The sequence below is a fragment of the Cetorhinus maximus genome, chromosome 18, assembly GCF_964194155.1.
Source record: "Cetorhinus maximus chromosome 18, sCetMax3.hap1.1, whole genome shotgun sequence".
In the NCBI taxonomy this organism is placed as follows: Eukaryota; Metazoa; Chordata; class Chondrichthyes; order Lamniformes; family Cetorhinidae; genus Cetorhinus; species Cetorhinus maximus.
In genome coordinates this window covers 99,086,798-99,111,614 of record NC_135896.1, presented here as the reverse complement: position 1 = coordinate 99,111,614, position 24,817 = coordinate 99,086,798, and the positions used below count along the sequence as shown (strand labels likewise).

Below are 24,817 nucleotides of genomic sequence, written 5' to 3'. Positions count from 1 at the left end.
GAATTTGAGATCTCGGATGAGTTGTAGTTTGTGTTGGACAGAAGCGGAAAGGTTAACAAGGAGAACACTGGAGATCCTCAAGGGTGCGGATCAGAGCTTCAGTGACGGGTGGAGGGAAAGGCAGGCAATGGTTGGGAGGTGAAATAAAACAGTTTCCATAATTGATCAGGTGTGGGGAGGAAGTGGCTTTAGAGTTGAGGAGGACGCCAAGAATACGTACCTCGAGACTTTTTCTGAGGTGACAGCTGAGAAGGCTGATGGAGCCGAGCCTAGAGACATGTCAGTGTTTGTGGGAGTAGAAGAGGTTTTGTCAACATCTAGTTGGAGGAATTTTGCTCATCTAAGTCTTAGTGTCAGATAGGCAATTAGACAGAGTGTGGAAAGACATGGGGATTAACAGAGGAAATGTTTAGGCAGAGCTGACTGTCACTGCTTTATATGAGTAAGCTGACCCCATATTGTAGGTGGCATCATCGAGATGGTCAGGTAGAGAGTGGGTTACAGCAGAAATGGCTGTGTGAGCACAGGAAGGTAGAAACAGTTAAGTAGTAATGGAACAGGTAAAAGTGGGCCATGTGGGAACAATGCCACAGTGGGGAATGCGGAAGAGAGATCAGACAGTGGACAGCTGGAATGAAGATGTGTAATGAGGAAGCAGAGCACACTGAGGTCACGGCCACACAGGATACCACTGTTGACTTTGACTATTGTGCTGTAAATAAGCTACAAATCTGATTGGAGGGTTTCTACACAGTGTAGTGGGAAGCATACTTGTATGATAATGAAACTTTCCAAAAAGGAAGAAATGGATCTTTTTTCCCCCTCAAACCTATTCTTTTCAACAACATGTGAATTCTAATATATAACTCAAAACATTCCTTCCAGTTTTAAACAAAAATAGGACCCAGATTTTCTAGTCAAGTTGGGGAATGATGGGTTTAGTTTAAAATAACATTAAAATGGCACCAATTTTTAAAGCTGGGAACCACTGTAATGAGAAAGTTTATAACATACTGCTACTACTTCAGCAGGTTCCCAATCCCTTAACATGAAATATACTGGAGTGTCCATTTCACTCTATCTGCATTTCTAAAGATGCATGAGTCATTTAAATAATATTGTTTATGGCAAATAAAATTAAAATTAGAGACACTGTTTCCATTTTAAGTATCAGTCATTAGCTATATCTTGACTAGCACTAATAACCAACAAAGAGAACAGCTTGTTTAATTTTAATTCAGCAGCTCCCGTTTCTCACACCAATCTTATCATTTAGACTTGCAATTTTCAATTTTCAGATGCCTCAATGAGACTTTTCTAAATTATATCCAGGAATTGGATATAGAATTGACCCAGAGTCCTTTAGCAGCAATGTATTATGAAGAAATGTGTTCATATAGTTTTACAACTCGCTACTGAAGTACTATCCTCCTACCAGAGATACACATCTGTTTTAAACAAATTTAATCTCCAGTCATCTACAAAGATTACTGGCAGAGACAAACATCTTTGGCCCTAATCAGTACTGCTAATAGAATTACCACTGCTCTGTTGGGGGAAGATTAACTATTCTTGGAAAGAAAGTTTCCAGTTATTTTAAACAGCACAAAAAAATGTTTGAATAAATTAAAAATGCTAAAAATAGAGGACAGGTCAGCAACGGAAAGGAAAAGATAGGCTAACATTGCTATCATATTTTGATTTCATTCCAGATTTTTAGCATTTAATCTATTCTCTAGAAATGACTTTAAGAAAACTGAACATCCCAACAATTTACAATACTTCAGTACATCTCTGCTCCAGTTTCAGCAGTTATTAAAATATTTTTTCAAACCAGTGACAAGAATATCTAATTTCCTTTGACACAGAGAACCGCAGGAATTGTGTCCAGCTGATTTCAGTGACATCATGAACTGTCTTCATCAGGCATGTTTTGGAAACTGATGTAAAAGAAATTGGTCAGACCCTGGACCACTGTTAAATACTATATAGGTTACAGATGATATGGACTATATGATAAAGACTATATATGATACAGAATGATAAAGAAATGAAAGGTTTAAAGTAAATTCACTGAAGACTTTCAAGATTCAAAAGTGTGATCATTTGAAAGATTTAAAACACCTCGTTTGTTCAGGCTTGCATGAATCTTATAATGGTATCATTCTTTAGTCTCATCTTATAGCTCATTAATGATCTAAAATCATGACACACACCATACCTGAGATGTCCAACAGCTTTAGTTCGTACTAAAGAGAGGATAATATAATCATTCTGTTGTCCCTGGAATCTGTCCACTGTGGTCACCTAGAAAATAAAAGTTGGTACTTTTGAACTGAAAACTTGGGGGAAGGTAGCAAGAGTGAGGGAAAAAACAATTCCCTGGTCATTTAAATGCTCTTTAATGTACACAAGCTTTGGAAGAGGTACGTGAAATAAATTCCTGTGAAAGTTGATTATAAAAATAAGTATACGCATAGATAATGAAATACTCTTTGGAGTTTGGCAGTTCTGGATCACATTATGACTATGAAAGAACAAAATCAATGTGATCTGTTCAAAGGAGCAGATTGGACCGGCATCATTCCATGTCTGCATGCTGCATAAACTGCAATTTGGTACAGTTTTCAATAACAAAATAATCTGGCCCTGAATTTGCAGAAATTATTTTGGGGAGGACAGGTTACCTTCATCAGTTGCTTTTAAGAAAAAAACCTTCCTTCTTTTGCACAGCTCTCACCTGAGCTCTTCCAGTGTCAATCTTAACCAGGCACCAAGAGAGGTGCTTGACAACACCTGGCCGCACTCCAATATCTTCCCCCACCACTACCAAAGGAGATGCTTCACCTCCACTCAGTTCTTCTCTGTATAATGTGGTTGGGATTGCGAAATTAGTAGCAATGAGAAATTGATATATGTGAACATTTTATGTACCGCATCATATAGTATCCATCCAGTCATTTAAAAAAAATAATAAAATGTTTGCAATATGTCACTATAGTTCACTACCCTACTTTATATCAGGTTAACCGTGTAACAAGATTTGAAGAGAAACGTTAGTTACCTTGCTTGGTCGTCCAATAAGAGGATTACCACCACAACGCTGATTGATAACATCACGTATCAAATGCTTCTGACCATTGTATGTTGTCAAGATGCTGATTCTCTCTGCAGGGTACCCCAGCAAGCGCATGTACATAAAAAGGGCCACTGCATATTCAGCCTCAGCAAGATTCTGTCAGGTGGTTGAGTAACAGTTTCATTTTCAGAAAAGCAGACAATGCAAAGTAAAAGCATTAAAGACTCAAACATTCTTCAAATTCTTGAATATTACTTAAAAGAATGCCAAAATGGCTTTAGTACCAAAAATCATCAGGATGCAAAATACCTCAATACTCAGTCTTCAATATCTGTCAAATAAGTTTATAGACATTTGAAACTATGAGGATCTTAAGACAATTATTTACCTGGTAAAAATATGGATTGGGCTCAGATTCACCAATTCCATTGAAATCCTCCACATTGATAAGTTGGAATTCGTACACCAAGCCGGCATTTGCAGTGCAAAACTCAGGTAAGATCTGGACATGGGGAAGGTTGCCAAGTTTCTTGTAACGCCAGTTATAGAGGTTGCACAAACTTAATGGAAGGTAAAAGTGCAGCAAAGGTTAACAATGCGATGTACATCGTGTTAAATTGTGGACATGTTTAAATGAACAAATGCTTTTTCAATGTTGCTTCCTGTTTTTCCAAAAGCCTTAAACATTCTTGGCTCAGTGACAGCACTTTTGCTTCCAAATCAAAAGTCATGGGTTCAAGCCCACCAAAGAGACTTGGGTACAGTATCTAGGCTGACAACTCAGTGCAATACTGAGGAGTACTGCAGTGCCAGATATGTTGTCTTTTGAATGGAACATTGAACTAAGACCTCAAGTGAATATAAAAGATCCCGTGGCAGCATTCAAGGGACAATGGGGCAGTTCTCGTGTCCTGGCCAACAACACCCAAGAGAGAGAGAAGCTGGTCACTTATCTCACTGTCCTTAAGTTATTGAAATCTGATGTAATGGGGGAGCCGATAGCATAGTGGTAATACCAGTGGACTAGTAATCCAGCAGCCCAGGCCAGTGCTCTGGGGGACACTGGTTCAAATCCCACCAGCTGGGAGAATTTAAACTCAGTTAAATCTGGAATTGAAAAGCTAGTCTCAGTAATAGTGACCATCGGTTGTTGTTAATGTCCGCTAGGGAAGGAAATTTGCTGTTCTTACCTGGTCTGGCCTACACAGCAATGTGGTTGACTCTTAACTACCCTCTGTGATGGCCTAGCAAACCACTCAATTCAAGGGCAATTAGGGATGGGCAACAAACACTGGCCTCACCAGCGGCACCCACATCCCATGAAAGAATAAACAATCTATAAATGCAAGTCTTTTCTTTAAGTTCCTTTTCTTTACCTTGCTCTTGCTCTGCCTTGGGCATCAAGATCCACTGTTGGAACACCCAAACGAACAAATCGTGTAAACAGAGACTGTTCCATGTTGGAATATTTTTGGAAGGCCATGTTCTTAATGACAGGAGGGAGCTGGTGGTGATCACCAATCATTATCCAACGCTTCAGTCTGCTGAAGCCATCTTCAGGGTTCTATGGAGAATGAACAACATGTAAACAACTTCCCGATCTCAAAGGTGCTGCTAGAAAACGGAAGCAATTTCAACAATTTCAGTGACGAGGGTTTGTTCTTTATCCCATTAATTAATTTAATTAAAAGAGTGAGAGATTGAACAGTTAATGCCTCGCTTGAAATAAGTTCATTCTCATTTGCGAAGTTTAAGCAACTTACTGATGATTGTCACCCATGAATTTGCAGTCAGGTTTACATATTAATCCCATATCAGTAAATTCAATTTAAGGACCTCAGGCAAAATTTCAGCAGGAGGTACATCATTTATTTTGTTATAACTTGGGGATAAAAAGTAACCTACATAATCATAGACCATATTAATTATCATTGTTACACCAAACCCAGCAATCAAGGCTCTAATGGTTATAGTCTACTTCTCATAGAAACCTTACTTGTAGTAGGAGTGGAATGAAGGTTTCAATCTCAAGAATCTGTGCAGCTTCCTCCATCAGGATGTTGTCATACTGTCAAAAAAAAAATTTTTAATTTTCTTTTTCATAACCTCAAATGTCAAAGACCAATCCTGCCCCCCTCCCACTGAACAAGCGATTAACTCCAGTCATACATGTGTCAGTGAATACAAGTGTTAAAATAATAGAGCAATCCAGGGAATGGGAGATTCTGCGAGTCAAGCAGCCAGTATTAGTATTGTTACAAAACTATCATATTTTTCATAATAGTATTGTAGGATATTGTAAGGCAGGTATGGGTGTAGGTGTGGATGCTTCTGTCCGTGTGACTGATTTAATTGAATTAGAGTCAGATAGACTGCAAGGTTGAAATTATCAAGAGTTAGGTATAAAGCAGACTTCTGAAATGGAGAGGGACAAGCTAGGATGAGGGTTCCACAGATGAGGTGTGAATGAAATTTGCATTTTTAGTTAAGTGAAGGGGTTGTTTGATTTTCAAAAGGATGGTAGGATGTTTACAATAAGATAAAAAGGACAAGTTGATTTTTCCCAAAAGTACTGGCCATATTGACAACATGAAAGATTTTCATATTATGGGAAAAGTACACTTTCAAAGACATGTAGAACAATGGAATTTACAAGTTAAAGAGGAAGAAACGTATATAAAGAAGGATGGAAGGCTATGTAGTGTGTGGCCATGTAAGATCTAAAAGATACACTGTGTGAAACAGATGTGGGGAAATAGCCTCGAGCCACTTTTGTGTCCAGTTACCAAAGTTGGGAAAAGCCTTTGGAATTCCACTGTCAAGTGGGTGCTGTGGTAACCTTGCTGTATTGCTTACTTAAATTTAAAATCTATTTTGGACTACTGCCTTAAAGAGGGTGCGTAGTTGAGAGCCTGTTTAATTAAGAATTTTGGGAACTGTTAAGACTAAATAACTGTAATTGTAATCTTGTGAGTGGTTTTTTTTGTTAATAAATATTTTAATTTACTTTTCAAAATCTCTAAAGGTGTTAGTGGACTCAATTCTTCTGAATTCAGTGCATAAGCCTTCTCGTAATAAATATAAATTGCAAAACCGTTGTGATAGCATGGCCAAGTTTCCCTTGTGGATTTGGTCCGCTTGGCACAGATCACCTGCCACGTCATAACAGTCCCAAGCATGCTCAGATCACATAGAACAATCAGATACAGCGTAAAACATTCCTCTACTCCACCCAATGGTGACCGCTTTATATATACATGATTTCAATGTTCCAGAATTTTTATTTAGATGTACAGCATTGGTTTCTTAAATGTGATGTTAAATGCTGTTTCTGACATAATATTATTTCACAACTAAGAAAATTCATGCTCCCAGGAAAGCATATTTCTCAGAGATTGAGCCCTTGCCTGAGAAAACAACAACCCCTACTACTGGCACGAGATTCTTACCCCTTGTTTGGGTAAGGTCACCAGAAATGGATTGGAAATAGCTTCATTTTCCATTTGCTCATGATATCAAAGAATAAGGAAGAAAACAGAAGATTGTAGCAGGGCACAGACAGGTTTAGAGAGTGGGCAGATAAATGGCAAACACAGTTCAAATGCAGAGGAATGCCATGTGACTAATGAAAGGATGTACATCCTAAATACTAAGATTCTTAAGTGAAAGAACAGCAAGATCTAGGGATATATAGACATAGAACTTTAAAAGGTGGGAATTCAAGCAGAAAAGGCCATAATGAAGAATAAGATTCTGGGTGTTATATTTAAAGGTAATGAATAAACCAGTGAACACATAATGTTGGAATTGTAAACAATCATTGGTTAGGCCAATTGGAGGTTGGATGCCACAGGAAAAAGGATATCACAGCCATGAAAATAGTACTGCGTAGATTCACTAGAATACCAGGAAAAAGACATTATAACCTAGAAAGTAAGGTTCATAAAATTGGCCCTATTTCAGTGCAACAGGGAAGGTTAAGGGGAAGATAAATCAAGGATTTCAATAGAAATAAGACAAACACTATGCATCATTTAAATAGGACAAGATGAAAAGGAAGAATATAAAATGATATAGGGAAAATTAGGTTAGCATTGGTAAAGTGACATGGGTCAAATGGTCTCAATCTGAGTTGTAATTTTCTTAATTCTTTGAAACTGCCCAAACTAATTTTATATATCATTATAGCCAACTCAAAAAGACACATCCATCTTGTCAATCCAGAATCAAATCACCCCTCAGGTAAAAAGACATTATGTTAATGTACTGTGCGACTCAGTCCCTGAACATGAATAATTTCTTGGAAGCATGAAGTATTAAGTTTATTTTGTTAGTATATAAATAAGAGTTTGTCAAAACTGACAATCAGTTTTTGGTGCTAGCTATATTCTTTATTCTAGGTACATCAAAATGACAAAATCATAAATACAAATTTCCATCATTTTACAATACTTATCTAGAACTAAGTATGGTGAAGTGAACATTCACAATGGCTACATTTCTAAGTGCAGAGGGTGTGGTGGAACAGGAATGACTGTTAACAGTACTGAATCTGGTGCTGTAAATTCACAATCCTAGGACTTAGATCACACAATGATAGAAGTTACATGGTTCCTAAACTACTCAAGTAATGGCTGGTCAGATAATGTGGCACTAAGAGTTATGAATGTTGCTGGCCTCGCAAAGGCTGAAATTTCACTGGCTACTTTGGCCCACTGACTTTCTTCTGAGGCAGATGTCCAGTCTGGCATAGTGCATGTAACTGAGGGAATTATAACTGTTCCAAATTAGTTGAAAAATCAACTTTTCAAATCTTATAAAAATATTAAAAATAACTACAATTAATTTCCAAATCAATCTTGCTTGCTGATCTACAGCTGTTGCTAACTAATTCAAAAATTTTCAGCATATATTGTGACACCATGACAAAAACAACTTGCAATTACGTCACCAAGTCTAGAGGTAAGAATGTGGATGAGGGTTTCTGCAGCGGATAAGCTAAGGCAGGACGGCGCAGGTTGCTGTTCCAGAGGTGGAAATGGGCAGCCTAAGTGATAGTACAGGTATGTGGTTGGACACCTAGCTTGGAGTCAAATATGATGTCAAGGTTACAAAAAGTTTAGTTTAGCCTCAGTCCCTTTCCAGGGTGAGGGATGTGCCCTGGGAACAGAGTTTGTGGCAGACATCAAAGATAATGCCATTGGTCTTCCCAATATTTAGGTGGTGGAAATTTCTGCTCATCCAATACTAGACATTGGACAAGCAGTCTGACAACTTAGAGAACACAGAGGGGTCAAGAGAGGTAGTGGTGTGGTAGATCTGGGTGTGAACAACATTATATATTATATAACCTGACACATTATTTTCAGATGGTGTTGCACAGGGGCAACATGCTGATGAGAAATAGGAGGGTTGGATTTCTTTGGAGACATCTAAGGTAAGGATATAGCAACAGAAAGAAATGCCACAGTCATGTGATTCTCTTGGCTATGATTAGAATAAAAATGTAACCAGGCATGTGCAGTCCCAGCGGGATTACGGTGGAGAGGCTTTGTTACAGGATGGTGTCATCAACTTTGTCAAAGGCATCAGACAGATATAGGAAGAATGATCACAGTCACTTAGGATATCATTTGTAACTTAGTAATGTGACAGGACACAGAAAACTGATCGGTGGGATTGAAACAGGGGGCTCCAGGAAATATGGGCAAGCATTTGGAAGATGACACCACATTCAAGACTTATGAGGAGGAAAAGGAGATTGGAGATGTGGCAATAATTTGCAAGGATGGAGGGATCAAGGTACTTTTTGGAGCAGAGGGATGGTGGCTGCAAAATAGTAGGAGGGGAGATAACATTAGCAATATCAGTTAACATGAGGGCCAGGAAGGATAGCTGGCACTACAAATGTGAAACTAAATAGTGTGTCATTTCAGATTAAAAGGCAAAATTCTACACTACATCATTTGCTTTGTGTTTAAATAAAAATTATAATTGCAGGACAATTTTTAAAATATAAAATACTTTAAATTTTAAAAAATCATCTTCATAAATTTATTGAATCCAATCTAAAGTACAGGTCTTTCCTATATACTTGGACAAGAGTTTTCACTTTTGTTCTTTTCAAGCGCACAATGTGTTTTGTACAAAGAAAGGACCAGGCCTGAAACATACCAAATTTCAATTCATCAGGAGTTAAGCTGTTTTGAAATATTTGAGTCCCTTCCAAGAATTACTGTACTAAAGGGTTGAATTGCTTTTACCTTGAACCCCAGCTCCACTAGGTCATGTCGTTTTAAAGCAGCATGAGTACATGTCATGGCAATGATCTTTGCTTCTTTCACTAATAAATATTTTGATCTGTCCAGCCCACTGCGCAGCAGCTCAAAGGCACGAAACTCCTGCAGAAAAATCACCAAGAAAGCAAGTTTAAAGAAACAAATTCACAAATATTTGCCTTTGATCCTGCTTCTGTACCGAAGCAAAACTTTGACTATTAAAAAATAAAAGATCATAGGCTTGGAAGCTCATCTAGATATTAATGAATGAAACTGTTTATGTTCAACACACTGTACTTCTCGATACCATCAAGCTCAAACTGCACAGAAAATTCATTTCTATCTGACATTAGAAAGTAAGCTCATTCTAAAAACTTAGAAGGATTTACATTTAAAATAAGCAGAGTGAGATCACCTATGCATCATTTAGCATCTCCTGAAAAGAACAAAGCAGGATGGACTTATACAATATCCAATTTCTAGATGGGGGGCGGGGGGGAATATTAGCACCCTTTGGCCCAATTAAGCAAACTAAACCCTTTTTGAAGCTTTGCAGCACACAACGTTTAACCCAGAAAATGGTTACAATCATTGTAGCAGAAGGCAGCCCAGCTGAAACTACCTACTCTAAGCCCATTTCCTTGCCTTGTCTAGATTCCCTTTTTATTTTCTTCCTTTCCACAATTTACTACCCTTACACATTAAATGATGCTTTGGTCTTTGCCTCAATAGCCACCTGTGATAAAGCATTTCCTAATAACCTTCTTAGTACTGTAATAAAAACTGAAAGTGCTGGAAGATCTCAGCAAGTCTGGCAGCATTTGTGGAGAGAGAAACAGAGTTAACGTTTCGAGTCCAATACGGCTAATTTGGAACTGAAGAAGTTCTGAAGAGTCATATTGAACTTGAGACATTAACTCTGTTTCTCTCTCCACAGATGCTGTTAGGCCTGCTGAGATCTTTCAGCACTTTCAGTTTTTACTTCAGATCTCCAGCATCCACAGGATTTTGCTTTGTATTAGTACTGTGCTGTTTGGGAAATTTATGTTCGAATATGTTCTTACATACCTTCCTCAAGATAACCTTTGTTCAGATTCCTCTGTAAAAACTGACGCAAAATACTCGAGCACTTCTACCATTCTGAGTCAGCTAAGAGATGCTCTCTCCACTCTCAGTGATCTTACGCTTTCTATCACTATCCTTTGACCTAAGCTCTTACAACAGCTTTTGCTATTTTCCTTGATGTAAACCACCAGTTTGCTTTCATGCCCTTTAATCTTCTAATGTATGCAATGGAGATTCTATATTGCGCGCTTTCCCTCTGTGTAAATATAGGGAATAAAATAAAGTGTCCTTTTTAGCAATCTGTTTGTCTCGGACTTTGGAACATTTGACAATTCAATGCTCCATTGTTGAAGCTGCCATCTTTGAATGATATGTTAAGCTGGTGACTGCTCGATCAGTTAAATATTAAAGATGCCATTGCATTGTTAGAGGTCTTCTGTCGTCATGTTCAACAATCTTCATTCAAGCATAAGCAGAATTGATTATGTGGTCATTCATCTCAACTGATGTTTGTGGGACCTTGCGGTGTGTAAAGTGGTTGCTATGTTTGCCTACTGCACATTAACTGCAATTCAAAAGTAATCCAATGGCTGTGAGGTGCTTTGGGAAATCCTGAAGTCATGAAAAGGTACTTTATACATTCCTTTTTTCTATTCTCTCTCTTCTTTCATGAAGCCTTTTCTTTGATGCATCCCGTTGACATTAAACAGGAACACATTTAATCCATATCACATTTAAATATCTTCCATTGGTCTGCTGTTTAATCTGCCATTTTCCTAACCAATTAACATAGGGCTTGATTTCCATCCACTACAACAGAATGTGAGAATTCCTAGTCCAATACCCTTTGATTCCTCTCTTTCCTCAATGTAAACCTGATTAGGCTTTCACTCATAACTTCCCCAAGTACTGTCCCACCAACCCACTACTTACTTGTTCTGCTTTGTTACTCAGAATCAGGTCTCATACAGCATCTTGCCTTATTGACCCCCAACATATTGATCATGGAAACAATTCTGGATGCATTCAGAGAATCCCTTCCAGTTTTGACCAGAAAACACTATCTTATCTCAAGCTACTTTAGGATAGTTGAAGTTCCCCATAAGTAAAGATAAGTCTTATCTCTTTAAACTGCCTACAAATATCATCATTGATCATTACTTCCTCCCCTATCTGGTAGCCAATAATGCACTCACCAAAACGGCATCAGGTTCCTGATTTCTTAGCACACGGAAGATCCAAGCATCACCATCAACAAAGGTTTTCCTTTCTTTGGCTCTAATCATATTCAAATTAATGAGCATTCTTCCTCATTTTATATTCCCCTACCTCTCCTGAAAATGTTATATCAGGGAATGTTTAGTTCTGCCTTACTACTGTTTAAAGCACGGCTTAAATTCAAAAATATATCCCCCAAATAACTGTTTTAAAATAAATGAACGGCACTTTAGTACTAAAGAAATAAGGCTGTGTGTTTCTCCTCTCTTTCCACCTTAATCATTGTGAATGCTGTCTCTTTATAGAAGGTTTCCATATTTTAATCTGTTCAGGGTTTATAATGGTACGTAATTAATAAATAATCTTTCAAAAGAACAAGCTCAGCATACTAAACATAAACTATCAACAGGAGTATAGTTGTGATTTAATGGACTGCAAATGTGATTTTACCCGTAAATTATGGAGCTTTTAAGAAATAATCAGCAACAAACGATTGGCACAACTGAAAATCAGACAGTAAACATAGAGATGATTCTTTTTTTATTATATAGGTGAGGGGAGCCCATTTTCAAAATTTCTGGTCCCTGCTGTAACTAATGTCACCGAGTTGAGGTTGGAGACAGGAAACAAAACATTCTTACCATTGTTTTGTTTGTGGTAAATTAGACAATAAGTCTTGGTATCGTACTTATTTAGCAGCTTGAAAATGGCACAATCTTGCTAGTCCTGTAAGTATAGCCTACCTCCAGCTGCGTAAATATCTTATTGATGTGCCTGAAACAACCTTCAGCTATTTCCATATCTTCTTCATACGATTGACCTTTAAAAATAGGCTGGGGAGCATTTGCAAAGTATTTATGGAATGGAAAATGCTCAGACACTGTTGTAACATCACCAGACTTTCCACTTTTGGCCTTCACTTTACTGAGATATTCTTCCCAACGTGACATCACCTGAAAGAAAAAAAGAAAACAAATGTACAAATGCACATGCTGTGTAGCTCAGTCACAACAAGCCTCAGCCTTATATCATTTACATGTTAATTTTCAGTCAAATGTCACGAGTAAAATTTTTATTTTGAATATTAATTGGTAAATTTACGATTTAAGATTATGGTGCAGTTGGGCAGTGTGCTACTGAGAAGCTGGTATGTAACTATATTTATCTCAGCCTTAACCAGTGGAATTTAAAAGGGAGGCAAGGAGGCCAAATGAGTGAAAGAAAGAAAACCTAGCAGGGTCATATTGGATGACAGCAAGATAACTCTTGACATAAAACCTGCACTTTGCTGTGTGCCTAAACTCAGTGAAGGACGGGGAGGGGGAGTGGATAGAAGGAGAGAGGGATGTAAATGTGAGGCGGGGGGGAGGGGGGGGGGGGGGGGGGGCGGGGGGGGGCGAAGAGTTGAGGCAGGGGGGGTGGAGAGTTGAGGACAGGAAGTTGGGAGGGGGGAAATTGAGGCGGGAGGAAGTTGAGGGTGGAGTAGGTTGAGAGGGAGGGACGAAGTTGAGAGGGGGGAGGAAATTGAGAGGGGGAGGGGCACAGAGCGGGTGGGAATGGGGGAGATCGATGATAAGACCATGAGCATCAAAGGGAAAGGATGAATGGAGATATGTATATAGACTAAATTCTTATCAGTACACATCAGTTGCAGCATTCCTTTTGCACTGGTCGTCATGCTGTCTTAAGGGGGAGAAAATTTGCATTTACTAATCCAGTTGTACCACAGCAGCTGATACTCTCCAAAGAGCACTATAAAAGGAGATTTTGTTTGTGCTTACTCAACTGTGCTGAGTCAAACTCTGTTTACCACTTTGCAGGAAGGCACAAATTTTGCAGGGCATATGGACAAGTCAATTGTGCAAAAACTTTTAGTTTCTGGTGCCACACAATTTGTTTGCAACATGCTCGTTCTCTGCTACGCTGCGGAGTCTTATAGGATCCTGGGGTCAGTGGTCAGGGTTGAAATGCACTACTAAACATGGTGTAAGCATAAGTCTGTGTAAATTGGTTAATGTGTAATCAGAAACATATTCAACACACAAGCCATATACAAATGTAACGCTCAATAAGTTCAGTTTGTTTTTTCCTTGGATTCATTTTTCGTGTGTATCACCTTGAATGAAATTACCCTGTAGACATTAATTGACTAATCGAAATGCTAATTCTTAAAAACGTTACACAACAATACATTTTTTACAAAAGCTGGACCGACTTCAAAAAGACAAAATAAATTAATCTGCAGTGTCAGTTTACTGGCCTGTGCAGGCTTGAACTTGTTAACTAACGTGAATATTATTGGAACTGAGAGTTTAAGGATCCTGTGCCTTCTTCCTCCTTCTCAAGTATCCAGGTCTCTCTTAAAATCTTACAGCATTTTCAATGGGAGATTGGACAAGCTATTTGTTTACGGGTGGATATGAAGACAGTACTTTGTCCTGATAGTTTTTTTTTACTGGGTTGAACCAAGTACCTTTTGTGAAGGTCTTTGAGGTCCATAGCCATGAAAGAATTTCCTGGGATAAGCTGATGCTTGCTATCTTTTTGAATTTTTTTTCCCTATGAAGGGGCCAAATTATTAGTCTTTTATAGAGAATGAAGAAACAAGAATAAAACCCTGGTCCATCGAAACCAATTTTATGATCATTGAGAGAAAATTATTTACTTTTGAGATCAAGCCACTTCAACACAGACTCTCTGACCTTCTATAAAAATTTATTCCCTAAACTAGAACATTTTGTTAATATTTTCCCAACAGCAAATTTAAAGCAAAAATATAATCTCTCATTATTGATTATTGAATCTTTGGAACCATATATTTTAATATATAAATCACTGCCAAACATACCAATGGCAGAATTAGTAACAGAGCTTGGGGCTGCTGTTTGACTTACTGCTGGTTTTCAGACTTGGGTCTCTTCAAATCAGGTGCACAAAAATCCTTGATGCATTGATAAGGACCCTGTTCTCTTTGGTTTCTTAATAAGAACTGAAGTGAACAAGGTATATTGCAAAACTTCAATGGTGCCCCTTCATCTTTAGAATGCCCCCTTGCCATCTTCAGATGAGCAAAAAACAAAAGATTACACATTTGTCCTCAGCTAGCCAATCTTGGTAGCAACAGCAGTGGTGGTGGGGTAACAACTGGCCTCCGTTTTACTGAGCTGTAAGGTGATGTATCTTTCTAGTTCTCATTATTACCATAGGTTCTCAACTTAAAAAGGCACCAACATGGAGACTGAGCGAGGACAGAACCAAGATCGAATATGATGCTTTCCATGGGTTGTTAGCCTGATATTATTCAATGATTAGGCTTACACATGAAGAGTGGACAGATAGGCAAGGCATCAGCAATGATGGAGATATTTCCCAGGAGAAGAGAAATATATTAATATAAAGAAAGTTCATATGCCCGGAGTTTGTTACGAATTAATACAGATTTACAGGTAAACTTTAAAAACAGGATTCTTTATTTAATTCTAATTTGTTCTTTGACCATTTATGATTTGCACACAAAAGGTTCCCATTTATGAAAGCAGATGGCTATGTGTGAGGGTGAACGGGTTTGCAGAGGCTGAAGAGGTAAGTCATATATCTGCAATGTGCAATGTTAGACCATGCTGCAATTACAGAAAAATAATCCACATCTTCAGATACAAGAATTTTCAGGTTAAAAAGAAAGATTTTTCAGGAAAAAAAAACAGTATCTTGAAGACAGACCATTTAAAATAAGACACTCAGAGCCAAATGGAATTTATCGTTGCTACCACAAGTTACCAAAACAAACTTGTGGGGCATGTAACTATGTTGTTAAACAGAATCAAAATGAGAACAATGACCAAATGTTCCCATGCCTACCAACACTGAACTTGGATACAGTTAATTTACCGCGTTGCAAATGTCTTACCTGATACAGGTAAAAATGTCCAGCTGTTTCACAAGTATATGACACATCTCCAGGTACCCCCAGACTCTCTTGCAATCGTCCTACTTCACGCAATAACTCTAGCCTCCTAGCCAGCACATAATTTACCCGACCATACCTATGAAGCAAATCGCAAGGAAATCAGATGGTAGAACTAGAACGAAAACAAAAAATGCTGGAAATACTTAGCAGGTCTGACAGCATCTGTAGAGAGAGAGAGAGGCAGAGATAACGTTTCGAGTCCGTATGACTCTTCTTCAGATCTGAAGACTTCTGCCTTTATATTATGGTAGAACTAGGTATTATTTGGTCCACACACAAATTAAAACACTTATATTTACAATCAAGTACATACATGTGGAACTACTTGTACCAGTTTCATAAGGAGAGGATTACCAAACCATAAGTGCACAATATATTATTCTGCTAAAAGGGAGCCAGGGCCATTTAAAGACACAAAGTCTAATTGTTAAATAAGAACAGTTTAATTTATGAAAAGAGGGAAATTTGCAAACCTCAATGTGCTATCAGGGCCATTGAATTACAATGATTGAAAAGTTGAACTACATCACTACATATTTCTGTAGGTATTGTGTGTGTGTGGTCTCGCTCGCTCTCTTTCACAGGGATAGCTCATGACACCCATTCACCAATCATGGGCAGTAGAGCACAGCTGCAACAAAGCTCCACAACCAGAAGTATTAAACACATCATTGGTATCTTGGAAGCAGTGCTTCACAAGTTAGGCTTAAGATTGTTGGCAATCTTACAGTACAAGTTTCAGAATAATTATCAGCCTCAGCACACAGCATAATTTCACCCTTGAAACAGGCTGAAACAATGATCGGAATGGCAAAGCCATACAGGGGTAAAAGGCTGAAAATGCAAATGATGAATCAGCAAGAGTTGCAGCAATTTAGCAAGGAACACAAGAAACAGATGCTAATTATGAATGACTTCCAATGAATGCCTCAGAAACACCATTTCTTAACGGGGCAAACAATACCTGCTAGATAAGTGTAACTAAATGTCATCTTGTCCTGTTTTTATAACGGAACAGACATGATGGAAATAATAAACAGGCATTTTTAAAATAAGTTTTTATAAAAATGAAAATGAAAACCAAAACAGCAAGCGTCAAAAGTTGGCTCCATAAAACAAATTAAACTCTCGTGAGTGCAATTAAAAGTTTTAATCTAAAACGGGTTTCAGTAAAAGCTGCAACACTAAATTTCTCTTCCCATTTACACAAAATAACTTTGATGGCCATTTTTCTAAAATTAGACATTGATTTCAAAAAAACATTTTGTGCAGCCTTTATTCCATGGTTTTGCAAGTATACACATAAGTGTTTTGTTTCAGGCCCTTTATATTCTAAATTAATGAACACCATAAATATGCAATATTAATTTCAGATTATAATTTTTTTCAGTTTTCTTTTCTCCATCCTAATAGTACACACTTCTTCCAGTTTCTCACCTGCTAAAATCCTTCTCAGTCTCCAGTTCCTCCTCTCCATGACCCAGACGTAGCAGGTGACGCTCATCAATGTCCAGAGCCATGATCTTCTCAAACAGCTGATTCAATGCCTGTAGATTGACAGTGACTGACAACTCAGTATTTAAAAACCAGAACAATTTTTGAAAATTATTAAACACTTGCCGCAGTGAGTAAAAAGAAACACCATTTTTATAGTGCTTCTATCCACCATATAATGTTAGCCTGGTTCAAGGATAATTATGCCTACTTTGAATTGAACACTTCTAGGTATTAGTCAGGAGACAATCCCTCAAATGTTATGTATCAATTCACTACTAGGTCAAAATTCAAAAAGTATGTATTTTGTACAATGAAGTTTAGGATAAGCAATGTTTCAACAGATGTCCAAGTTCATTCTCAAAGTTAATCAACTTTCTTCTGCATTATTTAACTGGCATCAGAAAAGGTTCAAGCAATTGCATGTAGGTTTCTCCTTTCAAATAGACGACTTCTTCCTCAATATCTGTCGTGTTAAAAATTAATAAGATCTTTTAAAGTCACTCTCTCAGTTCATTCTTTTTTTCTTTTTGGGAAGTCTCTTTGTTGGAATTTTCTTTTTGCTGTTTTTGGAGTTGCCAATTTCTTTTCCCCCTCTTTGATTTTGGATTGGTTGATTCTCAGCAATTGTCAGGTTTTCTCAAGTTTCAGATGAAGCTAGAGACTTCAGAGAGGTATTGCTAAAAATACCCTGAGCTATAACTTAACAGCTATTTAAACTATATTTGGACGCTTCACCTGACTCTGATTTGGTGCTCAACTGATGGTGCGCAATCAACTTCCACTTCCAAAGTTCACTTAAAATAGTCCCTTGTGCACGTACGTTCAAAGTTTTTTTTTTACACATTCCCCCTTCAGGCAATATGATTTTATAAAAATACTTCTGTTTACAAAATCTTTTATGCATCATTGGAAGTATGACTATACCATGCTAATGTTTGTAAAATAAAAGTGACAAAAAAACTAGCATTTGTTGAATCCTTGGCAAAAACATTTTGACGGGGTTCTATCACATTATTTCCTTGACTGTCCAAAATTCTTTTTTTAGTTCCTCTGCCTGGGCTATCATGCTTGGTTGAGCCAAGTTCATTTTGCTAAGGACTTAAAAATTCCTCACAACATCTTATTTTAGTAGCTGATCTGCTTGGCATAGTTTAAAGGTTAGTCAAATAGCGATGAGCTTAAGAAATAATTGCAGAAATCCAACTGTTTAGTTACCAATTTAGAAACTCAACTCTGACCTATTTAGAGTCATACAACATGGCTTTGCCATTCATCCCCAACATACTTCAGCACTCAATAAATGAACCTCAAGGATTATAACAGTCTTTAGATGAAGTGTCACTCTGTCTAAAATGAACTATACAATGGGCAGAATTTTACGGCCCCGTTTTGGTGGGGGCGGGGCCATAAAATGCGGCGAGACACTCTAAACCTCATCGGCTTCAGCGGGAATGTAAAATCCCGCTGTCGTAAAATTTCGCCCTATGTCTTTCATCAGCTACTTGCACAAGTCAATTCTGAGCTGAAAGTATACTAAAAGGCTTTGAAAGGTTTTACGCTGTGTCATTTGTGGAAAGGTCACAAACCAGAGCAAGTGTAACACAAAATGCATGTGTTGATATGAAGGCACGCAATCCTAGCACTGTTTCTTATGCAATCATCTGCTAAAATGTAACTATAAGTGTAGTAATTGTTGCATCTCCCTGGAATTAAAGTTAATTTTACATTGCCAATGGGCACTGATCACATCCATTTAGCGCTAAAGAACTCTTTCAAAAATATGCATTTCTCCTCAAAAACAATTACAAATCCCTAAACTTAAAAAACTTAAAAATTAGTCACAAATGTTGAGAAACCAAACATTGTTTAAACCATACGAGGGGAAACAATCTTGGTTTATATTTAATTTTAATGCTGAAATGCTACTGTCATGAAACACTTACGATCTTTCAATTATCAAACAGCTTAGGAATTGGTTTGTTTAGAAGGCAAGGGCTGGGAATGGTGGAAAAATGTAAAACCCTGAAGCCAATGTAAGTGGGAGCAGGTCATAATGGAGAAGCTATATGCTACAAATTCATTGTACTCCCTATGGACAAGGCTGTACTTCAATGGTAAGTGAAAATATCTGCAAAAAATAGCATTAGAAGAGAACCTCAAATGTCAAGAGTCACAGTGTGAATGTCTTTTTGAACTCCAATTAAAATGGTTCTATTGTGCATTGTCTTTTCATTTTTGATTACTAATGATTGCAGCAGTAAGTTCTTCATTGCAAATAACCCATTTCTAAAGTACCCAGTCTGTAGAATGCTAATCAGCCAAAACAAAATGAAATCCAAGCCGTTAGTCTCAACCACATTTCGCTTCTCGGAATGACAGGAGTTATTTTATGCTCTATCAAAGGTAGCTATATAATCAGTGGATAACAAGTAATGGCAACCGGGATCATTAATATTATTTCCCACTTACATGTTCTTTACTCTAGAAACATGGCTGCATGATTTAGAATTTGTTCCGAAATATCACTGCCAATGTAAATTTATTCAAATGAACAGCAGCACTTCCTGCATTCTTAAATGTCTTGCTGCCAATGATGTGGCTGCTGCATTTGAGCTTACCAGTGAGGTAAGTATGTGTGTAAGTATGTGTGTAAGTATGTATGTAAGTATGCAGTGAGCAGTATGGCTGGCGAGTATGTACGGTATGCAACTAAAATTAGCCTCTTTGATCAATTAACATTCAGGCTGCTGGTGCATTTCACATGTACAGCCAGGACTGATTAATCACTGTAATATAAAATGGCAGCTTTACCAAATATCTATTTTTTTAAAAACTGAGAAACTTCAAAGAAGAGTCAAAAAATCAACAGTGTAAGACAACACCAAGGCTAAAAGGAATATAAAATAAAGTATATTAAACAGTGGAGAGGAGATGCCAAATCTTGGGTTCTTAAACCCTGACATTATTAAAATGGACATCATGGAGAACACAAGCTATGCCATCTTGGGAAAGAATGAGTTTAGTGGCGACAGTGAATCTTTAGAAAGTCATTATTAAGCAGCAAGTTCTGCAGTGCAAAACTAAAACAGGTATAACAGAAGTGTCATCAGCATTGGTTGGGCACTCATTTCAAAGAACTGTTCAGTATATGATCAGGAAAGGTCATATTGATTAAACAAAAATATTTTACAGCACTCAGCGCTGCTCAAAATCTTAGCTACTAACATCCAAACTGCATTTCTAAACCAGTGAGACTTCAAGAAGTTAAAAATATTAAATGTAGCAAACTGTGTTGAGTATTGTCACGTACTGTTTGAAAACTATTTTTGAATCTAGTTCAGACTGATGACAGCCTCTTTGCATTGTTGGCCACATAGGTCACACATAAATACAGGCCTCCTCTGGAATTTGTCTGATCCACAGAAACAGTTCAGATTTGGCAAGCTGACAACCTCACTTACTAAAGCCATAAGGATGGTTGATGCTTTTTTAAAAGTAATTATCACACTTAAATAGCTGAGGGTTCTCTGCTGGGGATTAGAATTAGGCATGTTGGTTATGGACAATAGAATGCACTTTGCTATGCCTGGTTGTTTTTCCTGACCACGGGGTTGTCAATGTTGATACTTGATGGTCAAAGTGAAAAAAATATCATGTGCATTCATAAAGATGCCCCTGCCCCCCGCTTATAATGTTAATATTGATTTTTAATACATAAAAGTCAGTCAATGCTGGGCCATCCAGTCAAATCCAAGGTAAACGACAAATAAAAAATTCTCTTCCCAAGGGATCATTCACCTCCTCAGGGCACTGCACACAACTTGTCATCAACAACTACAGTTTTACTGAGGCCTATACTACATATAATATGAACATTAAGGTATCTCAGCCTGACAGAATGAGATCCAAACTAGTGGATTGTTGAAGATACTTATTGTTGATGTACCTGGTTGGAATGGGTCACAATGAGAGTCCTCTGCTCTGGAAAGTTGTGATACAGATTAGAAATGATCTGTACAGCCACATCAGTTTTTCCTGTACCCGGTGGCCCTACCACCTATAACGCAGAAACACAGTTTTAAAGAACAACAGTAATAAAAGAAACAACCAGAGTAACATGAAACATTTCCCACAGATGCTGCCTGACCTGAGTATTTCCAGCATTTTTCGTTTTTATTTCAAAGTTCCAGCATCCACAGTGTTTTGCTTCTGTAACACTAGCTAAAACTAGAAGAAACATTAGGAAGTAAAAGCTAAAATTTTCAAAATTTTCTTACCATTGTTAGGCCTGGTTGCATTCCAGCCCGAATTGCTTCTATCTGTGTAGGTGTGAATTGAATTGTGTTTCTGCAATTAAAACCCAAGTGTAGACATACATGAGAATAACTTTATTAGCAACATGCATACTTATGTCAAGAGAAAAAGCGATTATTTTGATTTACTAACTGATGGCTGACCACTGGCTCATAACTCTTGATTATCTCATCATCTACATTTCAATACCTCCCATATTTCAAGATAACTTTACATCATAAAATATACTCTTGCCTGTCTCCCACAGCCACTCCTTGGCTATCATGTTGCTGTTTCTTTGCTAATGCTATCACTGTTATTAATAAAACCTATTTTTAAAACCTAACTGTCTGAAATGTTTCCTTCCACCCTCTGATAGCTTAAGACTTCTTCAAACAGTTGGCTGCTGATAAGATAAATTCCACTTGTTCAAAGTAGTAGGTGACCTTAAGCAGGGATGTGATCTTGTCCTGGGAGCTGTTGGGGTGTTTACTAGAAGTTTACTGACTATCTGGCATAGGCTGTATACCATCATAGTTCCAGTAACATTTAGCCCAGTTGGAACCCATTACCAGGACTAAAGACCTCTTCAAATTAAAGTGGGACACAGCATTTTCTTGACAAAGTGTCAAGCAACAAGCTTATGAAAACGTGCCCAAGATAACAATAACAATCATAATATTCTGAAACGTTCATTTAAAAACAAGAAATTCTCAGTACTCTGTCCAAAGTTTTACCATTAACCAGAATCAGAGAGTGCAGAAGAGGCCCTTCGGCCCATCGAGTCTGCACCGACATGTGAGAAACACTCGACCTACCTACCTAATCCCATTTACCAGCACTTGGCTCATAGCCTTGAATGTTATGACGTGCCAAGTGCTCATCCAGGTACTTTTTAAAGGATGTGAGGCAACCTGCCTCCACCACCCTCCTAGGCAGCACATTCCAGACTGTCACTACCCTCTGGGTAAAAAAGTTTTTCCTCACATTCCCCCTAAACCTGCTAACCCTCACGTTGAACTTATGTCCCAGTGTGACTGACCCTTCAACTAAGGGGAACAGCTGCTCCCTATCCACCCTGTCCCATGCCCCTCATAATCTTGTACACCTCAATCAGGTCGCCCCTCAGTCTTCTCTGCTCCAATGAAAACAACCCAAGTCTATCCAACCTCTCTTCATAACTTAAATGTTTCATCCCAGGCCACATCCTGGTGAATCTCCTCTGAACCCCCTCCAGCGCAATCACATCCTTCCTATAATGTGGCGACCAGAACTGCACACAGTACTCCAGCTGTGGCACCAGGGTTCTATACAACTCCAACATGACCTCCCTACTTTTGTAATCTATGTCTCGATTGATAAAGGCAAGTGTCCCATATGCCTTTTTCACCACCCTACTAACATGCCCCTCTGCCTTCAGAGATCTATGGACACACACGCCAAGGTCCCTTTGTTCCTCAGAACTTCCTAGGGTCATGCGTTCATTGAATACTTCCTTGTCAAATTACTCTTTCCAAAGTGTATCACCTCACACTTTTCAGGGTTAAATTCCAACACCATAATTAAAAATAGATCAACTAGTCATTCACCTGATTGCTGTTTGCAGAACCTACAGAATCTCCATTGTGGCCAATTAATGACCAAAAGGTGGGCTCACCATCCAATGAAGGATCCCTGGGCTGTTTCTCAAAGCTGGAGGCCAACAGGAGGCCATTCAACTTGGAAGCAGCAGCAGGATACCCTTACAGGTAAATGAAGGAGAGGATGCCCCCACGATAGATATGACCTTTCTCTAACTTATATAAATCTTTAATTTAAAAAGAAGGCATTAGCAGCCGGGCCACCACTCTGGAGGAGGGACCTCCAGATTCCACGCCCACCACTACTCGGGCCAAAGAATTCAGCCCCCTATTTCACCCTGTTCGAGGGGTTGGTCAAGGGAGAGCTGTCAGTGTCTGAATTTGAGTCACAATGAGGAAGGCACATCAGAGCAGTACTTTCATTGGGGACATGCTCACTCAGCACATCTTGAAACTGCTTAAACTTCCTGCTCTGACGCAGCGCATGCTTGGAGTTGGTAGGGAAATAATTTTTCAAGGGAAAGAATACATTGGTATAAGGAGGATGCTTTGATTAAAGTAGAAGAAAGTAATAGAAAAGTGGGAACTTGCATTTACACATTGCCGTATGAAGTCTCTCAAAAATGTCCCAAACCCTTCACATCAAAAGAACTACAAAATAATGGCTGAATTTACAAACTTAATAGTAACACATAGTGCAAGCTTCTGACCTCCATTTGACCCTGATGACAGGGTCCTGAGTCAACTGGCATATGCAAATTATTGAACATGGACAGCAGGGTCCACTAAATTTAACTGGTTAGAAGCTAAAATAGTCCAATTGTGTCAACAAACATATAACTAAATTATACGGGGAGATGCTCTACCCTTACCTTTTGGGCTGGTTGTATGGGTACGGTCCTCTGTTTGGAATCACATGAGGTTCAACAATTAAAGTTTGAGTCTCTTCCTTCCCTCCGTCGTCATTCTCCTCTTTTCGTTTTTTGCCTTTTCCATACTGTACGGGGAATGTGATCCTAAAGTTGAGAGCAGGGCGGGAATGCTCATTTTGGTCATGACAATAATATTTCATATTTTTCTCATTAACTGGAACAATTATCTTTCTGCAATTAACATTATTCTACTTAAAACGTTCAGCATTATGGTGTCTTTATGCTGTACAACACCACATACAAGGTCACACTGTAAAGGAAGGTGATAATCTGCAATAAATAATTTGTCACAATGCTCAAAGATATTAATATTTTCAGGTATGAAATGAGAAAGAATTTTACTTTATGTAAATGTTGCACATGTCAGTTTATATCACAGTATAAAAACAGAATTACCTGGAAAAACTCAGCAGGTCTGGCAGCATCGGCGGAGAAGAAAAGAGTTGACGTTTCGAGTCCTCAAAGGACTCGAAACGTCAACTCTTTTCTTCTCCGCCGATGCTGCCAGACCTGCTGCGTTTTTCCAGGTAATTCTGTTTTTGTTTTGGATTTCCAGCATCCGCAGTAGTTTTTTGTTTTTATATCACAGTATTCTTACCTGAAGGGAGGTTTCTGTAGGGCAGGGTTCTCATCTGTTGTTTTAATAGCACACCCAGGAAAACTAGCATTCAGATGTGCAATAGAGAGGAAAGTGTCATTAAAGTCCAGTGTGACGATCTGATTCGGCATCTTAGAATAATGAGCACTTCCTGGGTCACCATATCCAAGGATGATATCGTGGAGCCAGTCAGGGACTACACACTCTGTGTTCATTAGATTTCGGATGGTCTCTAGCACTGCCTGAGGAGGAAATTAATTTGAAACCAGTTGCTCCAAATGAAAGCTGCAGCAGTGAAGTATTGTTGTGA

The 24,817-nt window shown here is 38.3% G+C and overlaps 1 protein-coding gene across 3 annotated transcripts in view; it reads right to left on the bottom strand.

The window, feature by feature from the left end:
* aqr (aquarius intron-binding spliceosomal factor) overlaps window positions 1-24,817 on the bottom strand; it is a 55,368-nt gene that overhangs the window by 4,677 nt on the left and 25,874 nt on the right. For all 3 annotated transcript variants that reach the window (XM_078563271.1, XM_078563274.1, XM_078563272.1), the window contains exons 21-33: window positions 24,508-24,749; window positions 23,850-23,993; window positions 21,382-21,451; window positions 21,051-21,161; window positions 17,045-17,154; window positions 15,548-15,683; window positions 12,384-12,593; window positions 9,343-9,480; window positions 5,076-5,147; window positions 4,456-4,643; window positions 3,468-3,639; window positions 3,065-3,235; window positions 2,222-2,307 (exon numbers count right to left, since the gene is read on the bottom strand). In XM_078563271.1, coding sequence (XP_078419397.1) covers window positions 2,222-2,307; window positions 3,065-3,235; window positions 3,468-3,639; window positions 4,456-4,643; window positions 5,076-5,147; window positions 9,343-9,480; window positions 12,384-12,593; window positions 15,548-15,683; window positions 17,045-17,154; window positions 21,051-21,161; window positions 21,382-21,451; window positions 23,850-23,993; window positions 24,508-24,749 — 1,850 coding nt within the window. The remainder of the gene's footprint in view (window positions 1-2,221; window positions 2,308-3,064; window positions 3,236-3,467; window positions 3,640-4,455; window positions 4,644-5,075; window positions 5,148-9,342; window positions 9,481-12,383; window positions 12,594-15,547; window positions 15,684-17,044; window positions 17,155-21,050; window positions 21,162-21,381; window positions 21,452-23,849; window positions 23,994-24,507; window positions 24,750-24,817) is intronic.